Source organism: Conger conger, chromosome 11, assembly GCF_963514075.1.
Source record: "Conger conger chromosome 11, fConCon1.1, whole genome shotgun sequence".
Classification (NCBI taxonomy): domain Eukaryota; kingdom Metazoa; phylum Chordata; class Actinopteri; order Anguilliformes; family Congridae; genus Conger; species Conger conger.
Window position 1 is genome coordinate 45,377,369 of NC_083770.1, and position 25,093 is coordinate 45,402,461.

General features: G+C 45.6%; 1 protein-coding gene across 2 annotated transcripts in view; it reads right to left on the reverse strand.

The window, feature by feature from the left end:
* Window positions 1-3,220: 3,220 nt before the first annotated feature.
* Window positions 3,221-25,093, reverse strand: part of LOC133140385 (calsenilin-like) — a 49,877-nt gene continuing 28,004 nt past the window's right edge. Inside the window, exons 1-8 of one of the 2 annotated variants that reach the window (XM_061260302.1) lie at window positions 9,822-9,933; window positions 8,751-8,875; window positions 7,436-7,505; window positions 6,582-6,652; window positions 6,177-6,284; window positions 5,664-5,768; window positions 5,377-5,439; window positions 3,221-4,570 (exon numbers count right to left, since the gene is read on the reverse strand). In XM_061260302.1, coding sequence (XP_061116286.1) covers window positions 4,523-4,570; window positions 5,377-5,439; window positions 5,664-5,768; window positions 6,177-6,284; window positions 6,582-6,652; window positions 7,436-7,505; window positions 8,751-8,875; window positions 9,822-9,933 — 702 coding nt within the window. In that variant the 3' untranslated portion in view covers window positions 3,221-4,522. Of the gene's footprint in view, window positions 4,571-5,376; window positions 5,440-5,663; window positions 5,769-6,176; window positions 6,285-6,581; window positions 6,653-7,435; window positions 7,506-8,750; window positions 8,876-9,821; window positions 9,934-25,093 lie in introns of those variants that run through there. The other variant, XM_061260301.1, reaches the window with a different exon arrangement.

A 25,093-nucleotide genomic window follows, 5' to 3' on the forward strand; every position in this document is an offset into this window, starting at 1 on the left:
GATTTGATTACGCAGCAGTTGTTACTGGTACAGGTTTGTGACGTCTTTATTATTATACTGCCCGCCCCACTGACTCACCAGGAAATTATGTTTTGTTCAGAAGAACTGGGGAGGAAAAAGGGAACATTACCATGGTTGGGCACATTAACATGGTTTTCTGCCTCATTCTGACAAGTGTAACCTTTGTTTTCATCTTCAACACAATTCATATGAAGCAGAATGACGATATACAGATTTTTCCCCATGTTCACCCACAGATATTCAGCTATATAACATTGATTGTTTTATATTCATTAAGCAGAGGAGTTGGAAACTACGTGCTGGAATCCCAGTCTGTTCCCAGTTTACATACAGTCCCTATTTCTTGACTGACTGTAAGGAGCGAAAATGCACATCATTTCTGTTTTACTGTTTTACTACAGACTATATTGAAGTGTTGCTATCAATGACAAACAATCAATGGTGTTAAATACTTTCTTTGCATAATACGTATGTATAATTTCACATATAAAGAATGGGTGAGTTGCGTCATTTGTAATGGACTAATCCTTCTTTGTGAATTTATAAATACTTAATAGGCTCATTCAGATCAATTTCAACTGCCATCCTTCTTGCCCACTCATAAAATTGTCAGTTATTTGCTCTTGAGTGGCACCTACTGGTAGAATATAAAAACTGCATGTTCTCAAGAACATTTTCAACAGTGGCAGCTAGGTGGTTTTGTGTAAGCATTTGAAGTGTATGAAATGTCATGGCATCAATGAGATTTTTTACCTTAATAGTAACGTAACACTGGCCAGACCTAAGTGTAGATTGCTTATATGTCAACTGCAATGCATACCTGGTCCAATACATTATTGTATTTCAACTTTTCTAAGCTTTACTGAGCTTTTGGAACCTATGAAACACACTCGAAGTGTGGAAACCCTGCCACTCAATTGCATCAGGCAAGATCAATTGAGCGCAGTGAACTACAGCATTTAAATCCAAAAAAATTACTTATTTGACCTAGGTTCTTCTGCAATGCAATACCATAATACATACAAAAAAGGAACCAAGCCAAAATAAATAAAGAAATAAATAACATTATTATGAAATTACATTTGCAAGTTCCAAAAAAGAAAAAGAAGATGCATTTTCAGAAGTAAAAGTGAAACAGGATTTTGGAGCCGGGAACATGAACAGCATATGCAGCATATGCAGTCACTGTATGCAAACTGTTTATGATAAACATATATCTGGATCATGTGAAGAATTCAAAAATTAAGTGTCAACACGCCCAGCTTTTTCCTCGTCATTCTTTCGAATTGGGAGCCAAGTTTGCGCTTAATTTGTTAACCCAAAATATGATTGAAAGATAATGTAACTTTCTGCACTTGTTCTGACTTAAAGGTACTATATTTTCTATATGTGCACTGATCAACTGTCATCCAGTCAATGCAATTGAGCTTAGTCTATAATAAACACCTGGACAATGCTTCAGTTCCCCCAATCCGATCATTTCTACTGGTGGGATTATCTCACTCTGGCATATAGCCCAAGCAATCAGGTTTAGGTCTGGTTGTAACAATACAAAAAATGGATCAAAACTCTTGTTAAAAAAGCAGAAAGACTACCTTGAAACTGTAAAGTTTTTAAATAACAATCCTGTCACACCGTGGATTAATTTGAAGCCAGAATGTATAGAAGTGTTGAAATATGAAAGAGAGTCAAGCCTGTTGGGGTGACACAGCTTGTTTCCGAATGCCTAAATGTATGGTGCCATTGAACGTGAGCTCTTTGAGATTTCAGTCCATTGTGTGATGTGACGGCAGCAGAGGGGAACTATAGGGCTGAACTAGGAGCTTAGCCTTCATCCAAAGCGCTGTACAATTGATGCTTCTCATTCACCCATTCATACACACACTCACACACCAACGGCGATTGGCTGCCATGCAAGGCACCGACCAGCTCATCAGGAGCATTTAGGGGTTAGGTGTCTTGCTCAGGGACACGTCGACACAGCCCGGGCGGGGGATCGAACCGGCAACCCTCCGACTGCCAGACGACTGCTCTTACTGCCTGAGCCATGTCACCCCCAACATACACTCACTGGACACTTAATTCAGAACACCTGTACACCTATTTATTCATGCGATTATCTAATCAGCCAGTTCCTGTGGCAGCAGTGCAATGTATACAATCATGCAGATATGGGTCAGGAGCTTCAGTTCATATTCACATCAACCATTAGAATGAGGACAAAATGTGTTCTAAGTGACTTTGACCAGGGCATTGATTGTTGGGTGACCTGTCCTACCTGCAGAAGTTAACAGTGACACCTGGTTAACAGTGACAGAATGAGTGTGTTACCAGCACAGCCAATGGTAAAGGTTTCGTATGATGGTTGTTTGTTAATGATAGAATACAGTTGGAGACCAGGTAGTGTTTTGAGAGCTCCACGGCTGTTGCCTGTTAGCATTGCCCTTTGCTTGTGGATCAGTGGATGACAGCATCGATAGTAACAGGACAGCTAATCTGTCGTAGCTCTGCCTGAGCAGGGATGCGGGTCAGTGGGAGGAAGGTCTCAATCGGGTCATAGGTCATCGGGAGTTTCCTGAGAATCCTGGTTGCACACGGGGGGTTAGATTTGGATGCGGATCCACTGGAACGGGACCCAGGGAGCACCGGCAGACTCCACAGAGTGAGTGAAATAACAGAGCGAGTCTCCTTAAAAGGGCGAACGCTATTCTGTAACTCCACACCTCGGGCTGACTGTTACGCTAAACACAAAACGTGGACAGGACCGAGGACTGGAGCCAGTGCCCAGACCGCAGAGCTGTGTTGCGGAAGCTTCCGGACTGGGCAAAGTGCTGTGGGAAACACAAGAAAGACACCGCTCGAGCTGGGCGTTGGTGCGCCCGCTCTATAAATAACGCCTCTGTGTCGAGGTGGCACGTGGCAGACGGCGTGGCAGACGGGCGTGAGGGAGACGGATCACCGCGATCACAGAGCACACACACACACACCTTCTGGCTCAAAGGCTTACATAAGGCTAACTCCGGATTACCGCCTAATCCAGGTAATCCACCGCGCCAACCTCCCCAACATAAACCCCGCTCTAGGCGAAGCCACCCAAAGGTGCCTTTTAATGAATGGATGATGTCACTGGGAGCTGCACTGCGCTCGTAAGAATACGACATGCTTTCTCTTTCATATACGCATTTATTGCCCGGGCGTGTGCATTTTCTTTTAATGTTTTGAAACTATAACAGCTATTAGGAACAGTCTGCAGTTTTCACATGCTACAGACATAGAGGGCCAGTGTCACACAATCAATGGTGTCTTCTTATGTCAACGGGGGGTGGCTAGAGAAGGCATCCCATTTGACCCCCCCACCCCCCTTGATAGAGGGTGGGTGCTCTCCTGTCTTTAAGTACATGGAGTAGAGCATGGATTCATGGATGATGATGATGATGATGATGATGATGATGTCAGAATAGGACATAGCCTTTGGGAAGAACTAGGACCTTTAAAATGAAAAGTCTTCAAACCATCACTGTATATAACACACAACTCCAGGGTGTTTGCTGCATAACTATATTAAGCAGATCATGCTTATTTTTACAGCCATTCTGTAATCCATTAATGCTGTTTTACCAGAAGAACGAAACAATAATCTATCAACCGGGGGTGCAAACTCCAAAAGTCCAAAATCTCACGTTTACTCCATTTCACACCACAATGTGTGTGGTCCATGTCTTCTTCTCTACTCAAGGTTTCTGTCCAAGCAAACCACAAATTACAAGTTTTCAAGGAAAAAAAACATGCAAAAATTACTTTACTTTCTTCAAAAGTTAATTCAACGTCTTTTTCTTTTTTTTTTGTTCCGTTTCTGGTGTGTGCTTTTTCATCAACCGAATAGATAATCTCCAGCATGCCACAAAATGTTGCATTCACACTTTCCAAGAAGAGCTAATCTTCAGAGATCATTACTTCAGTCTGCTTGTGCCTGATGGGAGAGAGGAAAGTAGGAAGCTGTGCTTAAATTGTAGGCCTCGTGGACTGTGGAAGTTCTCAAAGCAAAACAAAAAAACACCCAATACATTTCCTTCTTATCCCCTTTCATTCCCTACGACTCCAACTTGAGAAAATATTCACTATATCTTTGTTGTCTATTGTCCTGTAAGTCCACCGGAGACAGAGGCAAGAGGCAGGGAGGTCTGAAGGTTTGAGGAATAATGCTCGTTGTTCCACTTGTAGCTTCGAAGCAGAAGTTTTGGTTTCCATTCCTATGTACAGTAAGGACTGGGTCAAAGTGCAGCGCTCTTTTCCTCTAGAGCTGTGGAAGGTTGCATGTGCAGGTGCCTTGCCTAAAGCCTACATATAAAAAAAAGTCTATTGTCCATTGTGTGTCTTCCATTCCCTTTCGGGAAGTACTAGAGCAGGGTGCGTGTTTCGTGCTGGACGACGGGGAGGGAGATTACTGTCACGGTTTTGGGGTGGAGGTGGGGGAGCGTCTGCTTTGGATTTTCGGTTTGCTCTAGATAACATTTTCAAAGAGTTGCATGGAGCTCATGATGTTCTCATCCTGAATGTCCAGACGGATGGAGAGAGGGAAGAGATTTATGGTTAGAGATTTGAAGAACATTTTTGTCATGGTAATAAAGGAAAGGTACACATGTGTGTGGAGCATGTCAGTGTGTCGTCGTTGATGGGAAGCATGTGTATATCTGTGTTGTGTAATTGTGTAAATATGGATTGTGTTACACCAAGAGAAGGGTTTGTTCAGGCGATCATGTTGGAGCACACAGTTTCTGTATTGTGTTGCAGTGTGCGGATTGTTCCTCCCTGTGTTTCAGTGTAATGCACGTATTGTGTCATAGTGCATGTGTGTTCCTGTGTTGGATTACAGCGCATGTGTGTTTCAGTAAATGTGTGCTGAGTAAGAGTGTACAATGCCTGTGTTACAGTGTGTCTTGCAGTGTTGAGTTACTGTGTGTTGTATGTGTGTGTATGTGTGTGTGTGTCTTGTCGTGTTGAGTTACTGTGTGTGTGTGTGTGTGTGTGTGTGTGTGTGTGTGTGGGTCAAATATGTCATTATTTTAGATGCTTTTCTGTGCTCAAATGATCATGATCATGACCATGAGGACCAGAAGGTGGGATTTGCAATTTCTGAGAGTATTACATAGGTTCCATTACACCAGACAAGCTCAGTGAAGCATACGAGAGTATTTGAAGCAAAAACAATAATGTATTTGGTCTAGGTCTGGTGTCTGTTACTGTGTGTCTCACAGTATTGAGTTACTGTGTGTGTGTGTGTCTTGCAGTGTTGAGTTACTGTCCGTGTGTGTGTGTGCACGTGTGTGTGTGTTTACACATGTGTCAAAGCCATACCTTCTGACAGGTCTCGATAAACTCATCAATGGTCACCACCCCATCTCGGTTCCGGTCCATTTTCTGAAGGGAGAGGAGAGGGGGAAGAGCTGAGGCCGACTTTCAACTTCCGGGTTAATTACAGATTAATTACAGATTAATTACAGGTTAATTACAGGTTAATTACAGGTCGCTCCAGTGGTGTCAAACCGTATCCCATACTGAGATGTACAACTGAAATCATGCTAGCTGCACTTTTAATGATGAAAATGAAAACATTGTGGAAGTTATTCAGTTGGAGTTTGCACCTGGAAGAACTTCTCCACGTGTTCAAACGGAGCGTCGTCTCGCACGCAGGGGTAGGTGTATCTGCCCATCATGTCGTAGATGGACTTCATGATCGCCAGCATCTCCTGCCACAAGGTGCACACGCAGGTCACCTTCAGCAGAGCCATGTAGCAAAACCACAGTCCACAAACCCAGCACAGCACAGACTGCTCATGCACACACACACACACACACACCGACCTGCACGTACACACACACAATGCATGCACACACACACACACACACACACCGACATGCACGTACACACACACAATGCATGCACACACACACACAACGTACAAACATACATGCACACAAACAGAATACACACATCACACATATACACACACAGAACACACACATAGACACACATTCACACAGAATACACACACACATGCACACCCACAGATCACACACAACACACACATACACATACATGCACACATGCAGAATACACACACACGCACATACATGAACACCAACACAGACCTTACCTCTTTAGTGATGTACCCATCCTTGTTGATGTCATAGAGGTTGAAAGCCCAGTTCAGTTTCTCTGTCACTGAGCCCCTCAGTAGCACCGACAGTCCAATCACAAAGTCCTGCCAAGGACCACCACGATGAGAAAAACAACACCGGAGCATTGCAGAGGAAACACTGTGCAGAGAGTAGCGAGTTCACATCACTGCTATCCGCCTGTGCGTACTCTTCCAATGCAATGAGCACACAGCTCAGCGCATGGCCTGGCAGAACTCACTGCAGAGGAGATCTTGTGAACTGGCGGAGGACCGGGCAGTAATGTCACAGGCCAGCGCATGCAAATGAGCATTCTAGTCTGTTCTATTCTAGTGAGCGACAGGAATGCATGAAAACGCAGGGTACCCGGCTGTGCCTCTCACCTCAAAGCGAATGGAGCCATTTCGGTCCATGTCAAACGCATTGAACAGGAAGTGAGCGTACGTAGTGGCATCTGAGAGAGAGAGAGAGAGAGAGGGAGGGAGAGAGAGAGAGGGAGAGAGAGGGAGAGAGGGAGAGAGCGAGAGCGAGAGAGAAAAGAGCGAGAGAGAGAGAGAGGGATGGGGAGAGAGAGAGAGGGAGAGAGCGAGAGAGCGAGAGCGAGAGAGAAAAGAGTGAGAGAGAGGGAGAGAGAGGGAGGAAGTGAGAGAGAGGGAGAGAGTGAGAGAGAGAGCATACTAATTCACTATATCCATCCATCCATCCATTATCTGAACCCGCTTATCCTGATCAGGGTCGCAGGGGGGCTGGAGCCTATCCCAGCATACATTGGGCGAAAGGCAGGAATACACCCTGGACAGGTCGCCAGTCCATCGCAGGGCACACGCACCATTCACTCACACACTCATGCCTACGGGCAATTTAGACTCTCCAATCGGCCTAACCTGCATGTCTTTGGATTGTGGGAGGAAACCGGAGTACCCGGAGGAAACCCACGCAGACACGGGGAGAACATGCAAACTCCGCACAGAGAGGCCCCGGCCGACGGGGATTCGAACCCAGGACCTTCTTGCTGTGAGGCGGCAGTGCTACCCACTGCACCATCCGTGCCGCCCTAATTCACTATATCTTCGACATAACAGTGTGATATTTTAATCATTACTGGCATGATGCCTATTGCTCTAGGTATGCAGTATGTAATCATTACGAATGCCACGCGTTGTCAAAACCTTGACTCAAAACTGTCAGAAAATGGGACTACAAATTAGGAACGGTGACTTTGAGAAGATCATCCCACCTCCTTGGGGAAAGAACTGAGAATAGATGGACTTGAATGTTTCTTCATCCACCAGTCCACTGGGACACTCCTAAGAGACAGAGGGAGGAAGTCAAATTTAGTCTGGGGTCTATTAATGGTGCAATGGCTAGAGGGAATAATCTTTGTCACACCACAAGCAGACTAACCACAACTATGATAATAACAAATGCAAAATAAACAATACAGGCTACCAAGCTTAATGGAATAATAAATGTCTGTGTGCGTGTCTGTGCTTTTTGGAGAGCTTTTTGGACAAGGTTAATTTCCTTCACATTTGGTATCAAGAAATCTGTTTTAATAGAAAAATAAGCTTTTCTGATCATTCATGTGTCTGGACAAAAGGATATGCAGATGTTTTGTCCAGACACATGAATTTGGGGACACATCTGGGTGCAGTTTTGAGAAAATGCCTGTCGATATCTTTACCATATTTCTTACACAAGTTCACATCAATTTTGTGCACAAATATAAAGTAGTTCTGGGTTGGTCCTTAAATTGAGATATTCAGTGTAAACTATAAAAACATAATGTGTTTTGTAATTGTTTTGTACTTTAGTGTATCTTTTGTGTACGCTATATGTACATGCTCTGACATAATTTTGTTCTGTCTAAAATTTCTGCCGTAAATAGTTTAGGAGGATTGCAAGGGCCCTCGCTGACAGGAGCCCTCAAAATATATTTGAACGCAGGAGTTTCCAAGGTTGTTTGGGCTGAATGTGGGATTTCTTTAAGGAGCCTAAAACTCCTTGGTGGCACCCTTGCACATACCTGAGAGAGTGAGAGACTGAGAAAACAAGAGACAGAGAGAGAGAAAGAGAGAGAGAGGTGGAGACAGGGCCTCATTTCCTCACGAAATGTGAGAAAGTGAGGCAAGGTCACCATATTTCTTTAAACCACAAGAAATCGGCCCAGAATTTGAGATGCACTCAGAGGCAGGGGTGAATTAGTTGCTTTGTCAGCACACTACATTGCTACTTGCCACAAACAGGGACAGTGAGTAACATCAATGCATAAAACAAAATAACAACTTTAAGATTATTATACTTCATCTTCATAATTTTATCAACTAAATGTAGAATTTTCTATCAGTTACGTTTACATCAGTGTACGCTTTGGCAGTGTAAGTGTAACCTTGCCAAAAACAAGGCTAAGAGAGAGAGCGAGAGGCAAAGAGGGAGAAAGAGAGAGAGAATGAGCGGCAAAGAGAGAGAGAGAATGAGAGGCAGAGAGAGAGAGAGGGGGGAGGCAGAGAGAGAGAGAGGGAGAGAATGAGGGGTCAAAGTTCAGCCCTTACGTTCTTAAAGCCCCTGTACAGTGACTGCAGCTCCTTCCTGGTGAACTTGGTCTGGGCCTGTAGCTGCTCCAGACCCTCAGGCTGGTGTCGGACTGTGGACAGCTCCAGGTCACTGTCACTGCTGTCTGTGAGTCAGAAAGAGAGGGGGAGAGAGAGGGAGGGAGGGATGGAGGGATGGGGAGAGGGACAGCAAAATCCAGGGTAAGGTGTGGGTTTCAAAGAGGACGAGGAAGAGGAGGAGGAGGAGGAAAGCGTTTGAGAAAAAACTGGCAAAGAAGAAAAAGAAAGAAAACTAGAGGCAAACTCAGAAATGAAAGCAGGAAGGAAAGAAAGAAAGAGACATGGCAAGCAGGAGAGCAAAGTAATGGAGAAGAGAAAGTTGAGAGGGATATGCCATGTCTACTTACCATCTGTGGGACACACACACACACACACACGCACACAAACAAACAGGGAAGGATAGGTATAGGGGGAAAGGAAAAGAGATAGAAATAGTGAGAGAATAAACAGAGAAAAACATGGGTTAGAACAAAACATCACATCGTGTCAAGTGCATCTGGACTACAGATACAGAATGGACAGATATTACAATACGAGATTACAGTTTACATTAGTATACGTGCAATACAATCTACTTCATGCAGTTCTATACTTGTGTGACCGTGCGATAATAACACACAAGTTAACAGGCTTACATTGTGTTCTCCTCATTTGTTTTCACATAAACTTACTCTCCTCCATGTAGAACAAACGATGGAATATTTGCCCAAGTGACCCCAAATGGTGTTTAATACATCGGAACATAATTGGTAAAAAAAAAACCCTCCGAACTATGACAAGGTAAGACTCACAGAAACACAGAACAGACTAATCCTCCCATTTCACCTTGACCCCTCTCCGCCTTTTTGCTTTAGCTGGTTTTACCCTCTTTCTTTCCGGGCTCTGTGCGTTTCTTTTGAAGTCTCCGATCATAGAGAACCGTATAAAGGGAACCTAAAAGTTACAAAAGTCTCACTTTCTCACTCTTTCGCTCCCACTCTCCCTCTCTCTCGCTTTCGCTCTCTCTCTCACCTGTCTCGGTGATATCGATGAGACCCAGCAGATGCATCAGTTTGAGGAACATGAAAACGAGACACACAATCCCCACCGTCTGCAATCCCTCCGTTTCCCACCTCACACTCATCCTCAGGGCTTCTGCTCTTCCTCTTCTCCGCACTTCTGTTTTTACCTTCTATCTCTCCCGGGTCTTCACTTCCCTCCCTCCCGTTTAATAACGGTCTAATATTTCTGCTGGAATCCTCCTCTTATACCAACAGCCCATCCAGCTCCTGTTACGCTGGTGCGCCTCAGCCACCTTGTTTCTGCGTCCCTCCCCGTGAGACAGGCTAACGCTAACACATGGGTCCACCCTAATTTCATAAAAGTGCCCAGAACTTACTCACAGCTGCTGATCTGAAGTAGGAAAAATAACCATTTCAATTCTGCCGAATAAGGAGGTGGCCCTTAATTGCTTGGAAAATCGGTGACATTAACTGTTGAAAGCACCTTTAAAAGTTTTCTTTTTGTAGTAAATCGCCATTTAAAAAAATATTTCTCCCCAAAACAAATAACAACAGAAAGTCTGCTAGCTGTGAGAGGGACAAATTCAAACGAAGCCTTCTCATATACTCCTTGCTCTGTTCTTTCTATTCAATCTTCAAAGAAAAGCTTGATGATCAAAGTGCAGAATTAAAATCCTCTTTTTCTGAAACTTTTGCACTCATGCAGTCGTTCTTCATGTTATCCCCACTTTTCTCTGACTTGATTTCTCTGGATCCCTTCTCCTCTCATCTGTCACTCCTTCCATCTCTTTTTACCTCGCTCTCTCTCTCTTTAACCTTTTACTCTTTCCTACTATTCTGAAATTGCTCAGGGAATGTACCTCCCTCCCTCTGGCCCTGCTGTTCAAACATGTCTAGAAGAGAGAGAAAAAGATTCTGACCCTGTCCTAATTGTCTTCAACACATGATAACAAACCCATAATCACAAAATGCAATTCAATGTTCAGGCAAACACATATTTGCACGAAGAAGCAAAGGTTTTGCATTCCCACTGTATATCAATCAAAGGAATCTGACAACTACAACACTGTGGTATTGTATGCTGCCAATGAATGATAATTGATATTGTGAAATGATATTGGTACATAACTCATAATGGGGGTGGAAGTGTACAGTAGCAAAACAGTTTCTGATTATAACAGTGTTATTTGATGCCAATATAAACTACAAAGTTGTCCCAATTCCCATTTCCCTTGACTTCTGCACCAGTTACTTTCTAATTGTTCCCTCCCCTCTCTCTCGAGTTCATTAACAGAGGCTTTATTCCTGTCATCATCGAAAAAGGACCTGGACTGCGTCTCTCCAGAGGCCCGTGATACTTGGCGAATTCCCGGCTGATTCATCCGTCTCTCTCCCCGAGCCTCTCAGTCAATTCAGCCGTGCCGTTCAGCTGTTTAGCGCTAATCGAGGCTAATGCACTGACTCGGCTTATTTTGCGGTTTCACCCACATAATGTGCTAACAAAGCTTATTTAGCAAAACTGAATTATGGGCTGAGTAGACACAAGCCATGAAATGACAATGAATATGTTATGCTTCCGCCGTGCGAAATAAAGTTATTTCTGTTAATTGATTTCGTCGAGACTTCTAAAGTGTGAGCTGCGGTCGCTTTGGCATTACTGCCCTCTAGAGGAGGGAAAAGGAAATCCCTTTGATTTCATGTCCTCTAATATGACTGCAATGTTCTTGCGTGGAAGCAAAATTTTTTTTTTTGAAAGTGTGAATTCAGAGAAAGGGGGAGGTATGTGCTGGCTTCGTGGTGAGGTGGGGGTGGCATGGGAGAGGGAAAAAGTTCCCTTTCATGTTTAAGTGAACTAAATCGGGCCTTATTGATCGCCCTCAGACGCCCCCCAACCATTAGCCCTCAGTAGCTCTGATTACATTGACGCAGCATACATTCGTTTTATTTAGCTTCCCAAACTCCGAAAATAAACACAGTCCCCCAACATGGAAAAAAACGATTTCAGAAATAGCAGATGTGCTCAATCGAAACATTCACAGCAAACCCCCGCCCCCCGCCCCCCCACATCATGACAAACATACAGGAAGATCAGAGGCCATGATGCTTTCAGATAGTCCAACCCCGCACTTAGCTATGATAACGCAATGACATCACGAATACTTTTTTTTTAAAGCATTTCCTTCATAGAAAAAACACAGTGGTTATGATGTTGAGATATGGATTATTTAGGAGGTTATATACAGTTTGAACTCATTTTCTTTCCATCACAAACTATCATCTTTATTTTGTCTTTCCGGCACTTCATGTAGCTGTGGTCTGCTGTTGACTCATGTCCCATGTAACCTTGCCAACACATCCATCCATCCATCCATTATCTAACCTGCTTATACCTGCTTATGCCTATCCCAGCATGCACTGGGCGAGAGGCAGAATTACACCCTGGACAGGTTGCCAATCCATCACAGGGTGCACACACACCATTCACACAGACTACCTATGGGAAATTCAAACTCTTCATTTAGTCTGACATACACTGGTGATGCCCCCCCCCCCCCCCCCACCTCCAATCATCCGAGCCTTGCCTGGCCTAACCTGGAGGAAACCTAGGCAGACCCAGAAAGAACATGCAAACTCAAACCCACGACCTTCTTGCTGTGAGATGACAGCGCTCTCCTCTGCCCCACCATCCCTCCCCAAGCAGAAAACAATACATCATTTTCAAAAAGATAATTTCAAATGTTTGCTTCCGCAAGGCAAGTGTTGAGGCTCAGGGTTTCCTGATATGAACGGTTAAATCTGTCACACACACACACCCACACACGCAGAACACACAGGTGAGGGAGGACTAAGACGCGCTAGAGCGTGGGTGACCTGTAGCTAGAGGCTCGTCCATGAATAATTAAAGCGCTAAAATACGTCAGTGACCTTGTGTCAGTATGTCAGCGAGCGAGGATTAGGAATAATTGAACACAGTCTTCATTAGACAGCTCTTACTCCGAAATCACCTACGTTCATTACGGGGTTGGGAGCAGATCTGTCTCTGTATGCGTAAAATTAGTCACAAGAGACCAGGAATACACGCAAAAGACTGTGGATATAGAACTCACCCAGGCCTGGAGATTAAGAGACAAAAAAAAAAAAGACAAAATGTAGAAAGATTTGGATATGAGAAAAGGTGAGGATAAAGAATGAGGGGAGGCCGGGGAGGAAGAGGGTGATAGACGAAGAGTGATAGACAATGTGTAGTGATGAGAAAGGTGTAAAAAGAAGAGAGGAATAAAGGGGGGAGCACGGGGGAGACGGAGGGATGACCAGTGCCCTTCAGCGCCTCTCTGTACCGCAGGCTGCAGCTTCCATATTTAGCCAGCAGTAAAGAAAGACAGCTCGATACTGCATGTATAATTAATGCCAAGTAATGCTAGACTGGGGTGTAGCCGCTGAGTCCCTCAATACATGAACTGAGGAAGATGGATTGAAAGAAGGAGGGAGGGGGCGGGAGAGAGAAATGGGGTGGGGTGGGGAGGGGGGGTGGAGATTGGGGCCAGGAGGGACTGAGTGAGAGTGCAAATAAGCATCCAAAAATTTGACACAAAATCTAAAATGTAAATGGTAAATGGTTGGAATTTATATAGCGCCTTTATCCAAAGTACAATTGATGCTTCTCATTCACCCACTCATACACACGCTCACACACCAATGGCTGCCATGCAAGGCTACCAGCCAGCTCCAACATTTACACTCTCCTCAATCTGTGCACAGGAGTAACTTTAACCAGATCAGTGTTCTGTACCAGGGCTGCCCAACCCTGTTCCTGGAGATCTACTGTCCTGTAGGCTTTCACTCCAAACCTAACAAAGCACACCCCATTCAAGGGCTAGAGCAGGGCTGCTCAACCCTGTTCCTGGAGATCTACCGTCCTGTAGGCTTTCACTCCAAACCTAACAAAGCGCACCTCATTCAACAGCTAGAGATCTTGTTGAGCTGCCAAATCGTATCAAATAGAGCCAGGTGTGCCAAATTAGGGTTGAAATGGAAACCAACAGGATGGTAGATCTCCAGGAACAGGGTTGGGCAGCTCTGTTCTACACAAGAGGGAAAACATGTTTGTTTAACAATGTTTAACTGTTCTCTTCAAATATGTACAACCAAAGTTACCACAAATGAAAACCTTTTCTCTCTCATTTCTGTCCTGCATTTGTTTAATATGCGTTATTCTCTTATACAGTGTAAAAGTGTAAAAGTGCAATTCTGGGAGAATTAAACCCAGGGGAAATGCTATGAGGCTTGAACCGACTGGAATAAAAAGGATAATCTGAACACCGTGTTATTATTATTAAGAGCCCCAAAAGCAACTGTGGCTCTTTATCAAACAAATCATCTCAAACCAGACCTTTAAATATGCAGAAATGTTTTTAAATTGATCTTTTTTTTTTGTGTGGATATGCTTGTTATTTTGTTTTCCAGGAAGAACAAAGCACACATAAATATATAATCAGCTTTATCAGGGCTGCTGAGGACAGCACTGGGCGCTTCATCCCGTGGTGCCAGGATCCCGGCACGAGCCAAGAGTTCAGCTACAGGTACTGCTGCGGGTGGACACACTGTCACATCCAATAACGCAGTGTCTATATGGCATTACCGACAGTACCACAGACCAACGTATATATCACCCATCACAAGATCTCAGCCTCCTTTGGCATCATTATTTTCCATTTAGTCAAAGGGTGGGGAAGCAGAGAGAGACGGGAAGGCAGTCTAGAAAGAGGCAAGGTGAGAATCGAACAGTAAGCCACACGGCGGGTTCGTACACGACAGGGATCGCCAGATCACGGCCCTCGGGGCCAGAGAACCGCGGCTTTACCTGGGAGTCAGGTGTGAAGCCAGCCTGGCCAATCAGAGACACTAACTATGCAGTTAATTACCTGGCAGAAAAGAAAGCTAAGGCTGAATTTTCGATTTGAGGGCCACATTGAACCAGCTGCCGGGCCGACTACATGATTCTGGCGTCTTTAGTCTCCAGAAAAAATTGGTCATCATAGCCTTTTCATCATGATTTTACAATAAAGCTCAGGACGATTAGTCTTCTACTCTTCTCTCTAGTGTTTGAATAAAATCTGCATTTCATTGGCAAGATCGTTAGAAAACAGTTTGGATCCATTGGAGTTGAGTGAGGTCACTTCCACCTCACTTCAGCCATAAAAGTTTTTCTGATATGACCGTACCCTCACAGCAATCGGACAAGAAATAACAATCGAGTTAAAATGTGACGCTGTCACCATCATGCAGAAGACAGACTTCAACGTTTCTCCGGGACCCTCTTCGCTTTGCGATGGCCGGGTGAAACCCGCAGGCTCAAACTTGCGAACACTTACCGCTTCATCGGTAGTCGTTCTCCTCCCCGTTCCTCCGGCGTTTGCGCATGTTCGTTTCCGCGTCAAGGGGACTCCTCCCGCCTAACACGTACGCGCTACGCGCTACGCTCAGCCGGCTTGGCGGCTTGTCTTGTTACCACGACGGCAACCCGGTTCCTCCCCCCCTCCCTGGCCCTTACCTTCCAAGGACATGGGCTCCAGGATGCCGAACTGCTTGAGCACCGCCACGAAGAGGATGATGACCACGCCAATGGCAAACAGTTCCATGCCCTGGATCCCCATGGCTGGGGTGGGGGGGGAGTGGAGCGCCTAACGGAGAAGGCGAGCAGTCACAGAGAGCATTCTGGGTCGGCACGAAAAAACGTGGCAAGTGAAGCGGGTCGCTACATGGCACGAACAGCGCCGAGGCCTTGCGTACGGACCGCCATTCAGGCCCGCCTCGTAGCTCCTCCCATCGAGGCGCGAGGTCCGGCTGGAAAAGACTCCTCCGCTTCAGAGCACAGAAAGAGAAAGAGGAAACGATTATCTTCAACAGCCACTTCAACAGGGCTGCGCTTTTCCCCCCCAAAAAAATCACATCACAAACTCCCTGATTAGGGAAAGAACATCCGTGGAAAATCGCGATGGGTGGGTTCGACAGTACGGACACGAAATCCCGAGGGTCCCGGCGGCGTTCCTCACAACGTTTTCCCCAAAATGATCTTCAGGAACTGAGCAGGGGTCAGAGACCGCGAGCAACATGACACACTAACCCACTACCTGCCGAACGCCCTCATCACCAGCACTCTGAATGATTGGCTGTCACACTGAACTAGGCGCAAGGTAACTAGAACATACCGTCTGACCCCCACGCCGGATGCCACACCACAACGTACGCGGGAGAATACGACGACGCACACGCGTGCTCACTGAACCTTCTCTCCACAGGTCATACGATCTCTGGAAAACTTCACGGAGAGTCTCGGATCCATCTTTCACTCCCGCCCGCCGCTTACGGTGATGAAATCACGCACACGTTCCAAACAAAGTGCGAAAGTCGAAAGAGAAATGGAGACAGAACAAGGCCACGGCATCAGAGATGGAAAATCTTTCTTCCTTCGTTCCGTTGAAAAAAAAAAAAGGATTTCTTCTGCTTCCCCTCGGACTCAACCTCCGTACGCGTTCCACCAAACACTTCGCCTCCCGCGGGATTCCCTGCCGAGGGCTTGGGTTTCGGTGTCTTTCCTCTTCCTCTTCCTCTTCCTCTCTGGTCAGTGACGGGCGCCTTTGTGGCCAGGTATCCCTTCAGGTCCGTCTCCGGTCCTCATCCCGGCTTCTGCGCTCACGGCGACAGAAGCAGCCGAATAACTTTTCTGTTTGCCTTCTCCTGTGCAATCCCCCTCTCCTCAAAGAGGCGCTCCCATTGGTGGACCGAAACCTCTCTCTTTCTCCCGTGTTTCGTTCCCCGTCGTTTACTCCCTGCCTTTTTAACGGTAGTTATCTTCCATCTCCTGTGCCTTCGTTCTCTGACGTCCGCGTCAAGAAGGGTTGCACTCTCTCTCTCTCTCTCTCTCTCTCTATCTCTTCTTTCAGTTTGTACTATTCCCTCCCTCGTCCACAGTGTCCTGTAAGAGGCTAAAGAAGCATGAACTCGGCACTCTCTCTCTCCACCCCACCTCTGTCCATTCACCCTCCTCTCCCTCTTCCCCTACCCATCCCACTCCCTCGCTCTCTCTCTCTCTCTCTCTGCACTCACCACCTGCTTTCATGCCCTCGCTCTCTCCAGCCACAAACCACTTCTCCTCCTCTCTTCCCTCCACCCCGTTGTGCTATCGCTCCTGTCCGACCGCAGTCCCTCTCAGACAGATAACGGCGGAGATGCCGGGAGAAAAAGTCTCTTATTTTTTCCCAACTCGGCCAGGGAGTGAGAGAGAGAGAGAGAGAGGGAGATAAGGAGGGGATCAAATTGCAGGGACACCCCCACCATCGCTCCCACCAGTCCTCCACTTCGATTCTCCTCAGATAACTCAACGAGCACTACAGCAGAAGACAGAGCCCATTTCCTTGAGCCCGAATGGCTGGAGTCATTACGGTAACAGGTCGCTCACCCGCCAGTTTCCCATCCCGTAATGCCTGCACTCGGAGAGTCAGGTCACGGCTCCCAGCATGCCATTAGCGTACTCTTCAGTGAGAACGCACACCGGCACACAAAAGCGCACACACAACTCGTACACTGCGTAATGTGCATAAGGTGCAAGCATGTCTGCTTGTCGTTGCAGATTATCTTAAAGCAGACGGATTACCCACTGCTGTGCTTGCAGGGATAACAGAGTAACTGAACGGAACTCTTCTGCAATTAAGCACCTGTCTGGATACCTGGGGAGAGGGGAATCAATGGCTGCCTTACGCTTTCACCTCCAAGAAAACACAGATAAGGCAAGGCTTCAAAACACCAGTTAGAGGCAGGAGTTCTTCTAAACCCAGCACCCAAACACCTCCCTAAGTTTTTTATGAACATCATGGGCAAGTTTTTTTTTTTTTTACTAGACTTTGATTAACCTTTCCTGGTCCAGGGCTTGCATGTTAGTGCACTCTGACCTGTGATCTCTGACTGAAGTCACAGATAAGCCTGCCTGGGGAGGGGGCATGATATCATCGTTCCTTGCATGAGGCCAGCAGAAAACAGAGAGCATCCTGGGAGATGCAGTATTCACAGACAATGGAGTGCTGAGCATTGATATCAGATATGAGGCTCTCCATTCACACATTCACTTGTCCATACAGCACGATCATGCATACCAGTGCTATTCCTTATCAGTGAACATCACTGTCAAATCACTGTCAATGTGTGTCAGGGCTGATCAGTGAGTCTGATATTGGCTCTCTGTGTGCATGTGTGTGAGCGTGTGTGTGTGTGTGTGTGTGTGTGTGTGTGTGTGTTTGAGTGTATGTGTTTGTCTGTGTGTGTGTGTGTGTGTGTGTGTGTGTTTGAGTGTATATAAGTGTTTTCCAGAGTAGGAGAGGAAGTGGACAGAAGAGTAGCTGATAGCTGAGTTTGCGCTTCCTAATGCACTGTGTTAGAGATGATGGGAGATGGAGAGAAGGTAAAAGGAGGAAAAGGAGAGGGGTAGAGCAAGACGAATCGATAAGGCATCACTCCCTCTCTCTCCCTCTCTCTTCCTCGTTCCCTCTTTTCCCCTCTTCTTCTCCCTCTCCCTATTTCTCTTCCACCTCTCTGCCTTTCTTCTTCTCTCTCCCTTTTTGCTTTCACCAGCTCATTCTAACTTTCCCTCCATTCCTTTTTATCTCTTTCTCCACAAGACTCTCTCTTCCTCCCCCCTTTCTCACACTTTCTTTCTCACTCTTTCTCCTATAGCCCCTCCCTCTCCCTCTCTCTCTACCTTCTGTACCTACCATGATGGCACTGGGTTGAGGCCAGAGAGGCAATTAGCAGTTTAGACTGTCCAAGAGAAAAAGATGGAGGGAGTCACATACAGCCAGCGAGAGACAGACATACAGTCAGTGTGATGCCGCTTTTTTTAGTTGAATAGCACCCAGCTAACTCATCATGTAAAACACTGTTCTAGGGCACAGATTAGTTATGGTTCTGAATCCCAACCAAGCCAGGCCCGATCCAGCTCAGAAGTACCCGAGGGCAATGCACAACGGGCTATAACATCAACCAGGGAACCGGGAGTTATCTCAGCATCTGCAATTCCACCAGTCGTCATCCTCCTCATGTCTGTGAGCTCAACCTGCAACCTGTCATACGACCTGGCAGCTGATGTCACACGCTTTAATGCACAGAACATTCTGCAATCTAGCGAACTGCTGGCAGAGCGTAGCCTGCGTGGCCTGTAGCGTAGTGGTTAGGGTAAATGACTGGGACACGCAAGGTCGGTGGTTCTAGTCCCAGTGTAGCCACAATAAGATCCGCACAGCCGTTGGGCCCTTGAGCAAGGCCCTTAACCCTGCATTGCTCCAGGGGAGGATTGTCTCCTGCTTAGTCTAATCAACTGTACGTCGCTCTGGATAGGAGCGTCTGCCAAATGCCAATAATGTAATGTAAATGCTGGCAGAGTCTGCTGACACCAGCACTGACAGATGTACACAATCTGCCATTTCAACTGAGAAAAAAAAAAAAAAAAAACATTTAAAAGCACCACTTTTCTAAACTTTCTATTGCCTATTCCCAAGATATTATTAGGACCCTACATGGAACTACAGACCAGAAGTGGTGCCTGTGTTTTTGCTGCAGCTCTGGCACAGTTTTAAGGTCAGTATCCAAGTAACTATATTATTGGATTGTCTTCTAAAATGTCCACAATATTTAGTATGTTTCATTTATACCTTTCTATGGTGAAGCCAAAGGCAAATCTCCACTTTGTGGACAACAAAGTTCTGTAATCATATTTGTGTGCTTTATCTCACCCTTTCCTGAACTAAAATAAAATATAAATAAAACTTCTGTGAAGTACGCACTGTTTTGAGAAAGTAACTTTTCTGATATTGTGCAGATTCATGCATACGAAACGAGGCCTTTCCGTAACAACTATACATTTCTCTCCTGGCAGACGGTATTTAAAAATCTGGCATCTGAGAAAAGAGGGATATAGGAAATTAACTTGAGCTTTTAGTCTGGCAGCGTGACGCTAGGCCCAATCCTCGGAGACAAACATTAAAACACTTACAGGTTTTTAAAGGATGGACCCTGTGCTGACACAACAGTTCACTCACGCCGGGATAATCTTTACCATCTGACAGTGCAGATCGTGATGCACAGTGCACAGAGAGGGAGGTCGGGCCCATCCGTCGCTGTCCAAACCTCAGCTAACGGAAACTAACATCCGCGTTAGCCGCGTGACATTTAGCATTTAACGCTGCCAACTGTCAAAATCACACAATGTGAACTGAACCAAGGTCATAGGTCAATGTTGCCCGCTCTGCGTTGTTTTTTATGGGTCATATCTATTCCCCTGAGACTCACACTGAACGTGTGTGCTGTTTAAGCACAAAGTTACATACAGTAGGGTGAATTCAGGTAATTAAGTTCAATTCAATAAATTCAGTTTCTGAGTCTGCCCTCACCACCAGTCGACCACCAGACCCGGAAACCAAAATGACCTGAATTCACCCAAATCATTTTTGGTTTCTCAAGCACTGCACACATGCCACAACGCAGTCCTCATGGCTGTTCTCAAAGGCTTTATGCTTACCACCAGTGACCTGGACAATAATCTCTTTCATCTTTTTCAATGTGTTCAAGCAGTTAGTGAAGTGAGCTATGGACTCGGACAGAAAACTCCACTTCCCATACTGCCTCAGTAAAATCAGTCAGCTCAATCAGATCAGCATCCTATGATTTCGAGGATTGCCAGGACCTTGAATGTGAATGCAGTCATTTTACCCACATCCTGTACCAGGCCCTTGACTCTTCCTGAAAGGTATTGGACCTAACACAGTCTAATTATAACTTTAATTTATTTAATTTACACTATAAACATACTATAGGACACTGACTGTCCCCTTTTCCCTCTGTGGAAATACTGACAGTTGGGTGTGCTAAATGTGTCTGCAGTTTGCAGTTTTTTATTAGCATTCATGCACATACTGCGTAACTGCGTATATTAAGGCTCTTCTCAAGACCGAGAAGACGGATGCATAATGATTTAAAGACCCTTTAAACTGAAAGAAAGCGACTTGTTCTCCGTTTCCTTTCCATAACCATTTTTCATCCGTCTCTGTCTACGGAAGCATTAATCACTCCATCCCTCCACTGGTCACTCGCTCGCTTCCTCTCTCTCTCTCTCTCTCTCTCTCTCCTCCTCCTATCTTCCTTCCTTCCTGTCGCCCAGATGAACAGACAGCTGCGTCTGAGACCAGACCCATTTCCCAGTTATCGTAAAGCGCGTGAGCCTTTTTAAAATTCATAAACGCAGCGCTGAGGATTTCTGACTCAGCACAACGGGCTGACAGCCGCGTCAGCCAAAGAGCCGCACAAAGTACAGGCCCCTCGGGGAGCCCGACCATTAGCGTTCCAGCTCTTCCTTATTCAACTTTAATTCAACATATCAACGGCAACAACAACAGAACAAAACCCCCCTCCTAAGTGCCGGATTCCGCCTTGGCCCTGGGCACTCAAACGCACAACAAAGAAATTATCGGTCTGGGGCAGGGTCCAGGGCCAACTTACAAACTGCCAAACAAACAGATTCCAGCACAAAAAAGAAGAAGTGAATACCCCATCGCTGCCATGTGCAGTTCCACTCTAATTTACTTACATCAGCGCAACCCAATGCTCATGTTTTACTGTAATTACTAAAAGCGCATGCCTCCCCACAGACCTACACACAATATGTACATGCAGTATAGAAATATGTACAACCAAAGCTCTGAAGTAAATGTTATATCGATTTGGTTGCTGCATTGTCCATCTCCATACTAGTGTCGGGTGGGCACTGGAACTCTTGAACTATTGATCTTATCTGATGCCTGGCTAACCGTCCAAAATAAAAGCCAGAAAAAAGGGGCGCAAAAAAATCAACAAATGCTATGCAGCCTACTTGGATTATACTACTCGGTCCTGTATCCATAACCACTGTCAACAAAGCCAACAATCTCAATTTACAAACAATCCTTCCTGCCCATTAATGTAATATCCCCATAAACAAAATACAGTATTTCCTACTTAGAAATACAATACTGCCTGTTATCACAAACACAATGGCTACGTTCCAACAAATGCAGCAATCCCAGCCTTTAAAAGTAGCTAATATCCCTGCCCACAAATATACCCACCCTTTGCGACTGCAATACCGCACCACCAATAATGGCTGAGATTACATTGGCATGATACAGTATACTCCAGCAGGGAATGTTCTTCTGTTCTACAGAACAGAATAGTTCTGATATGGACGGTGGCGAACCGACCAGAGACAAATGTGCAGTCCATTTCCTGATGCATCCTTTACACCAAAACAGGCATATCCCCTGACAAGGAGAAAGACCACAGATATCTAAGAGAGAAATGGATATTTATAGAAGTAGCACTTCAGTGGCTGATCAAGATTCTGCTGTAAGTTGTGCAGTGCTATACTAACACTGAACACTGAGATATAAAGACACAAAGACACAATAGAAACTGATGGACGGACAAAGTTAGTACAGTAAGTGATACCAAGCAGTCAGGCAAACAGACCGACACACAGACATACCTGAGCATTGCTACCACGAAGTGAGACAAACAGAAGGACAATACCTGTGCAGTGGTACTAGTGAAGTGAGACAAATGGGCAGACAGACAGAGAGACAGACAGATGGACAAACAGATGGACAGACAGTACCTGAGCTGTGGTACCCTGCTACGAGACAAACAGACAGACAGATAGATTGATACACAGACAGACAATATCTGATCAGTACAGTGAAGTCAGACAAACACAGACAGACAGACAGTACGTGAATACTGGTACCACACAGTGAGACAGAAAGAGACAGACAGTACCTGAGCGATGGTACTGTATTCCAGACTGACAGAGACGGATGGAGACACACACACACACACACACACAGACAGACAGGCAGACAGACACAGACAGACACACGCACACAGAGACAGACAGACAGACAGACAGACACACAGACAGACACACACACGCACACACACAGACACAGACACAGACACACAGACAGACAGACAGACAGACGGTACCTGAGTGGTGGCAGCGGGCAGTGAGACAGACACACACACACACACACATCCAGACAGACAAACAGACACACACACACACACACACACACTCACACACACACACAGACAGACACACAGACAGACACACACACACACACAGACACACACACACACAGACAGACAGACACACAGACAGACAGACACACACACACACAGACAGACACACAGACAGACAGACACACACACACACACACACACACAGACAGACACACACACAGACAGACAGACAGTACCTGAGTGGTGGTAGCTGGCAGTGAGACAGACACACACACACACACACACACACACACACACATCCAGACAGACAAACAGACACACACACACACACACACACACACACACTCACACACACACACAGACAGACACACAGACAGACACACACACACACACAGACACACACACACACAGACAGACAGACACACAGACAGACACACACACACACACAGACACACACACACACACACACACAGACACACACACACACACACACACACACACAGACACACACACACACACAGACACACACACACACACACAGACACACACACACACACACACACACACACACAGACACACAGACAGACACACACACACAGACACACAGACAGACAGACAGACACAGAGACACACACAGACACACAGACAGACAGACAGACAGACGGACACACAGACACACACACACACACACACACACACACACACACACACACACACACAGTACCTGAGCGGTGATAGCGGGCAGTGCTGTGTCTGCACTCAGACAGGAAGCTCCTGCGGGAGAATCGGCGGCGTGTCTCCAGAGACAGAGTGGCCATCACCCCCCCCATGTCCAATCTCAGCGCCCAGATTATCACCACAACAAAACAGCGATCCTTAACCTTACTGTGTACTCAAACACCACAATCTACACATACAACTTACACAGCAGCATGTGAAATAACATAAGAATGGGAAATTTGTATTAATCCTATTATCCTAAATATGAAAAAATAACTATGACTGAATCAAATTCTCTTTCATATAATACTGGAGATATATGAGTACTTTTGGGATGACTGCCCTCAAAATCAAGATCTCAACTACTGAATCAGACATGATTCCACAAAAAACACGTAGTTACTGACCCCTAGCTTGCATATGTGTGTGTGCGTGTGTGTGCGTGTGTGTGTGTATAACACCACATTTCCCAGTCTCTTTGGAGTATGTGCGTTGTGTTTGAGCCAAAGGGAGACGGAACCAGAGAGAAAGACATCAAAGCCACGCGCCAAATAACACGACCTTTCCAAAAACACACACATCACAGCACCCCTCTCCTCGTCCCGTCTCCTGGTCCTCTAGAGTCCCCATCCCCATCTCCTCCACATAACTTTTAACTGTGCCACAACTGTGCCCATGGCAACCAGCAACGGGATTATTAGCATCTGTTATTTTTGCTCTACAAAAGGTCTGAACATTTAAGCCAAGCTGCCTGTTGGCATTATATTAATGAGTATTTTAATCCATGCAAAACAAACAAAAAAATCCATTCCTGCCAACTTTTCCCAGTTCTTAGCTGCCCCCTAGTGACAATACTCGCAACTGCATACATGCTATCGTTTTCATTGATAATTAAAACATGACCAGGGAAATTCAGGACAGAGACTTCAAACAGAGAAACAGCTAGATCTCTCCACACATTTGCAATCACTCGATGTATTTCAGGTATGTGAAATAGGTTTTGTATAGGCCTACAGTTCCTGTAAAATTCTGAGCAAATGTTGTAAGATCTGAGTCTTCTACACGTCTACGCTCACTGAGCACTTTATTAGGAACACTATATACCGATACTAATACTGGGTAGAGCCTCCCTTTGCTCTCAAAACAGCCTCAATTCTTTGTGGCATGGATTCCACAAGATGTTGAAAACATTCCTTTCAGATTCTGTTTCATGTGGACGTGATTGCATCACGCAATTTCTGTAGATTTGTCTGATGCACATTCATGCTGCGAATCTCCTGTTCTACGACATATGTTCTATAGGATTCAAATCCAGTGACTGGGAGGGCCTGAACTCATTGTCATGTTCATGAAACCAGTGTGAGATGACATTATCATGCTGGAAGTAGCCATTAGTAGATGGACAAACTCTATGCAGACAGAAAGTGCAAATTATGCACAATACATTATAATAACGAACACCTG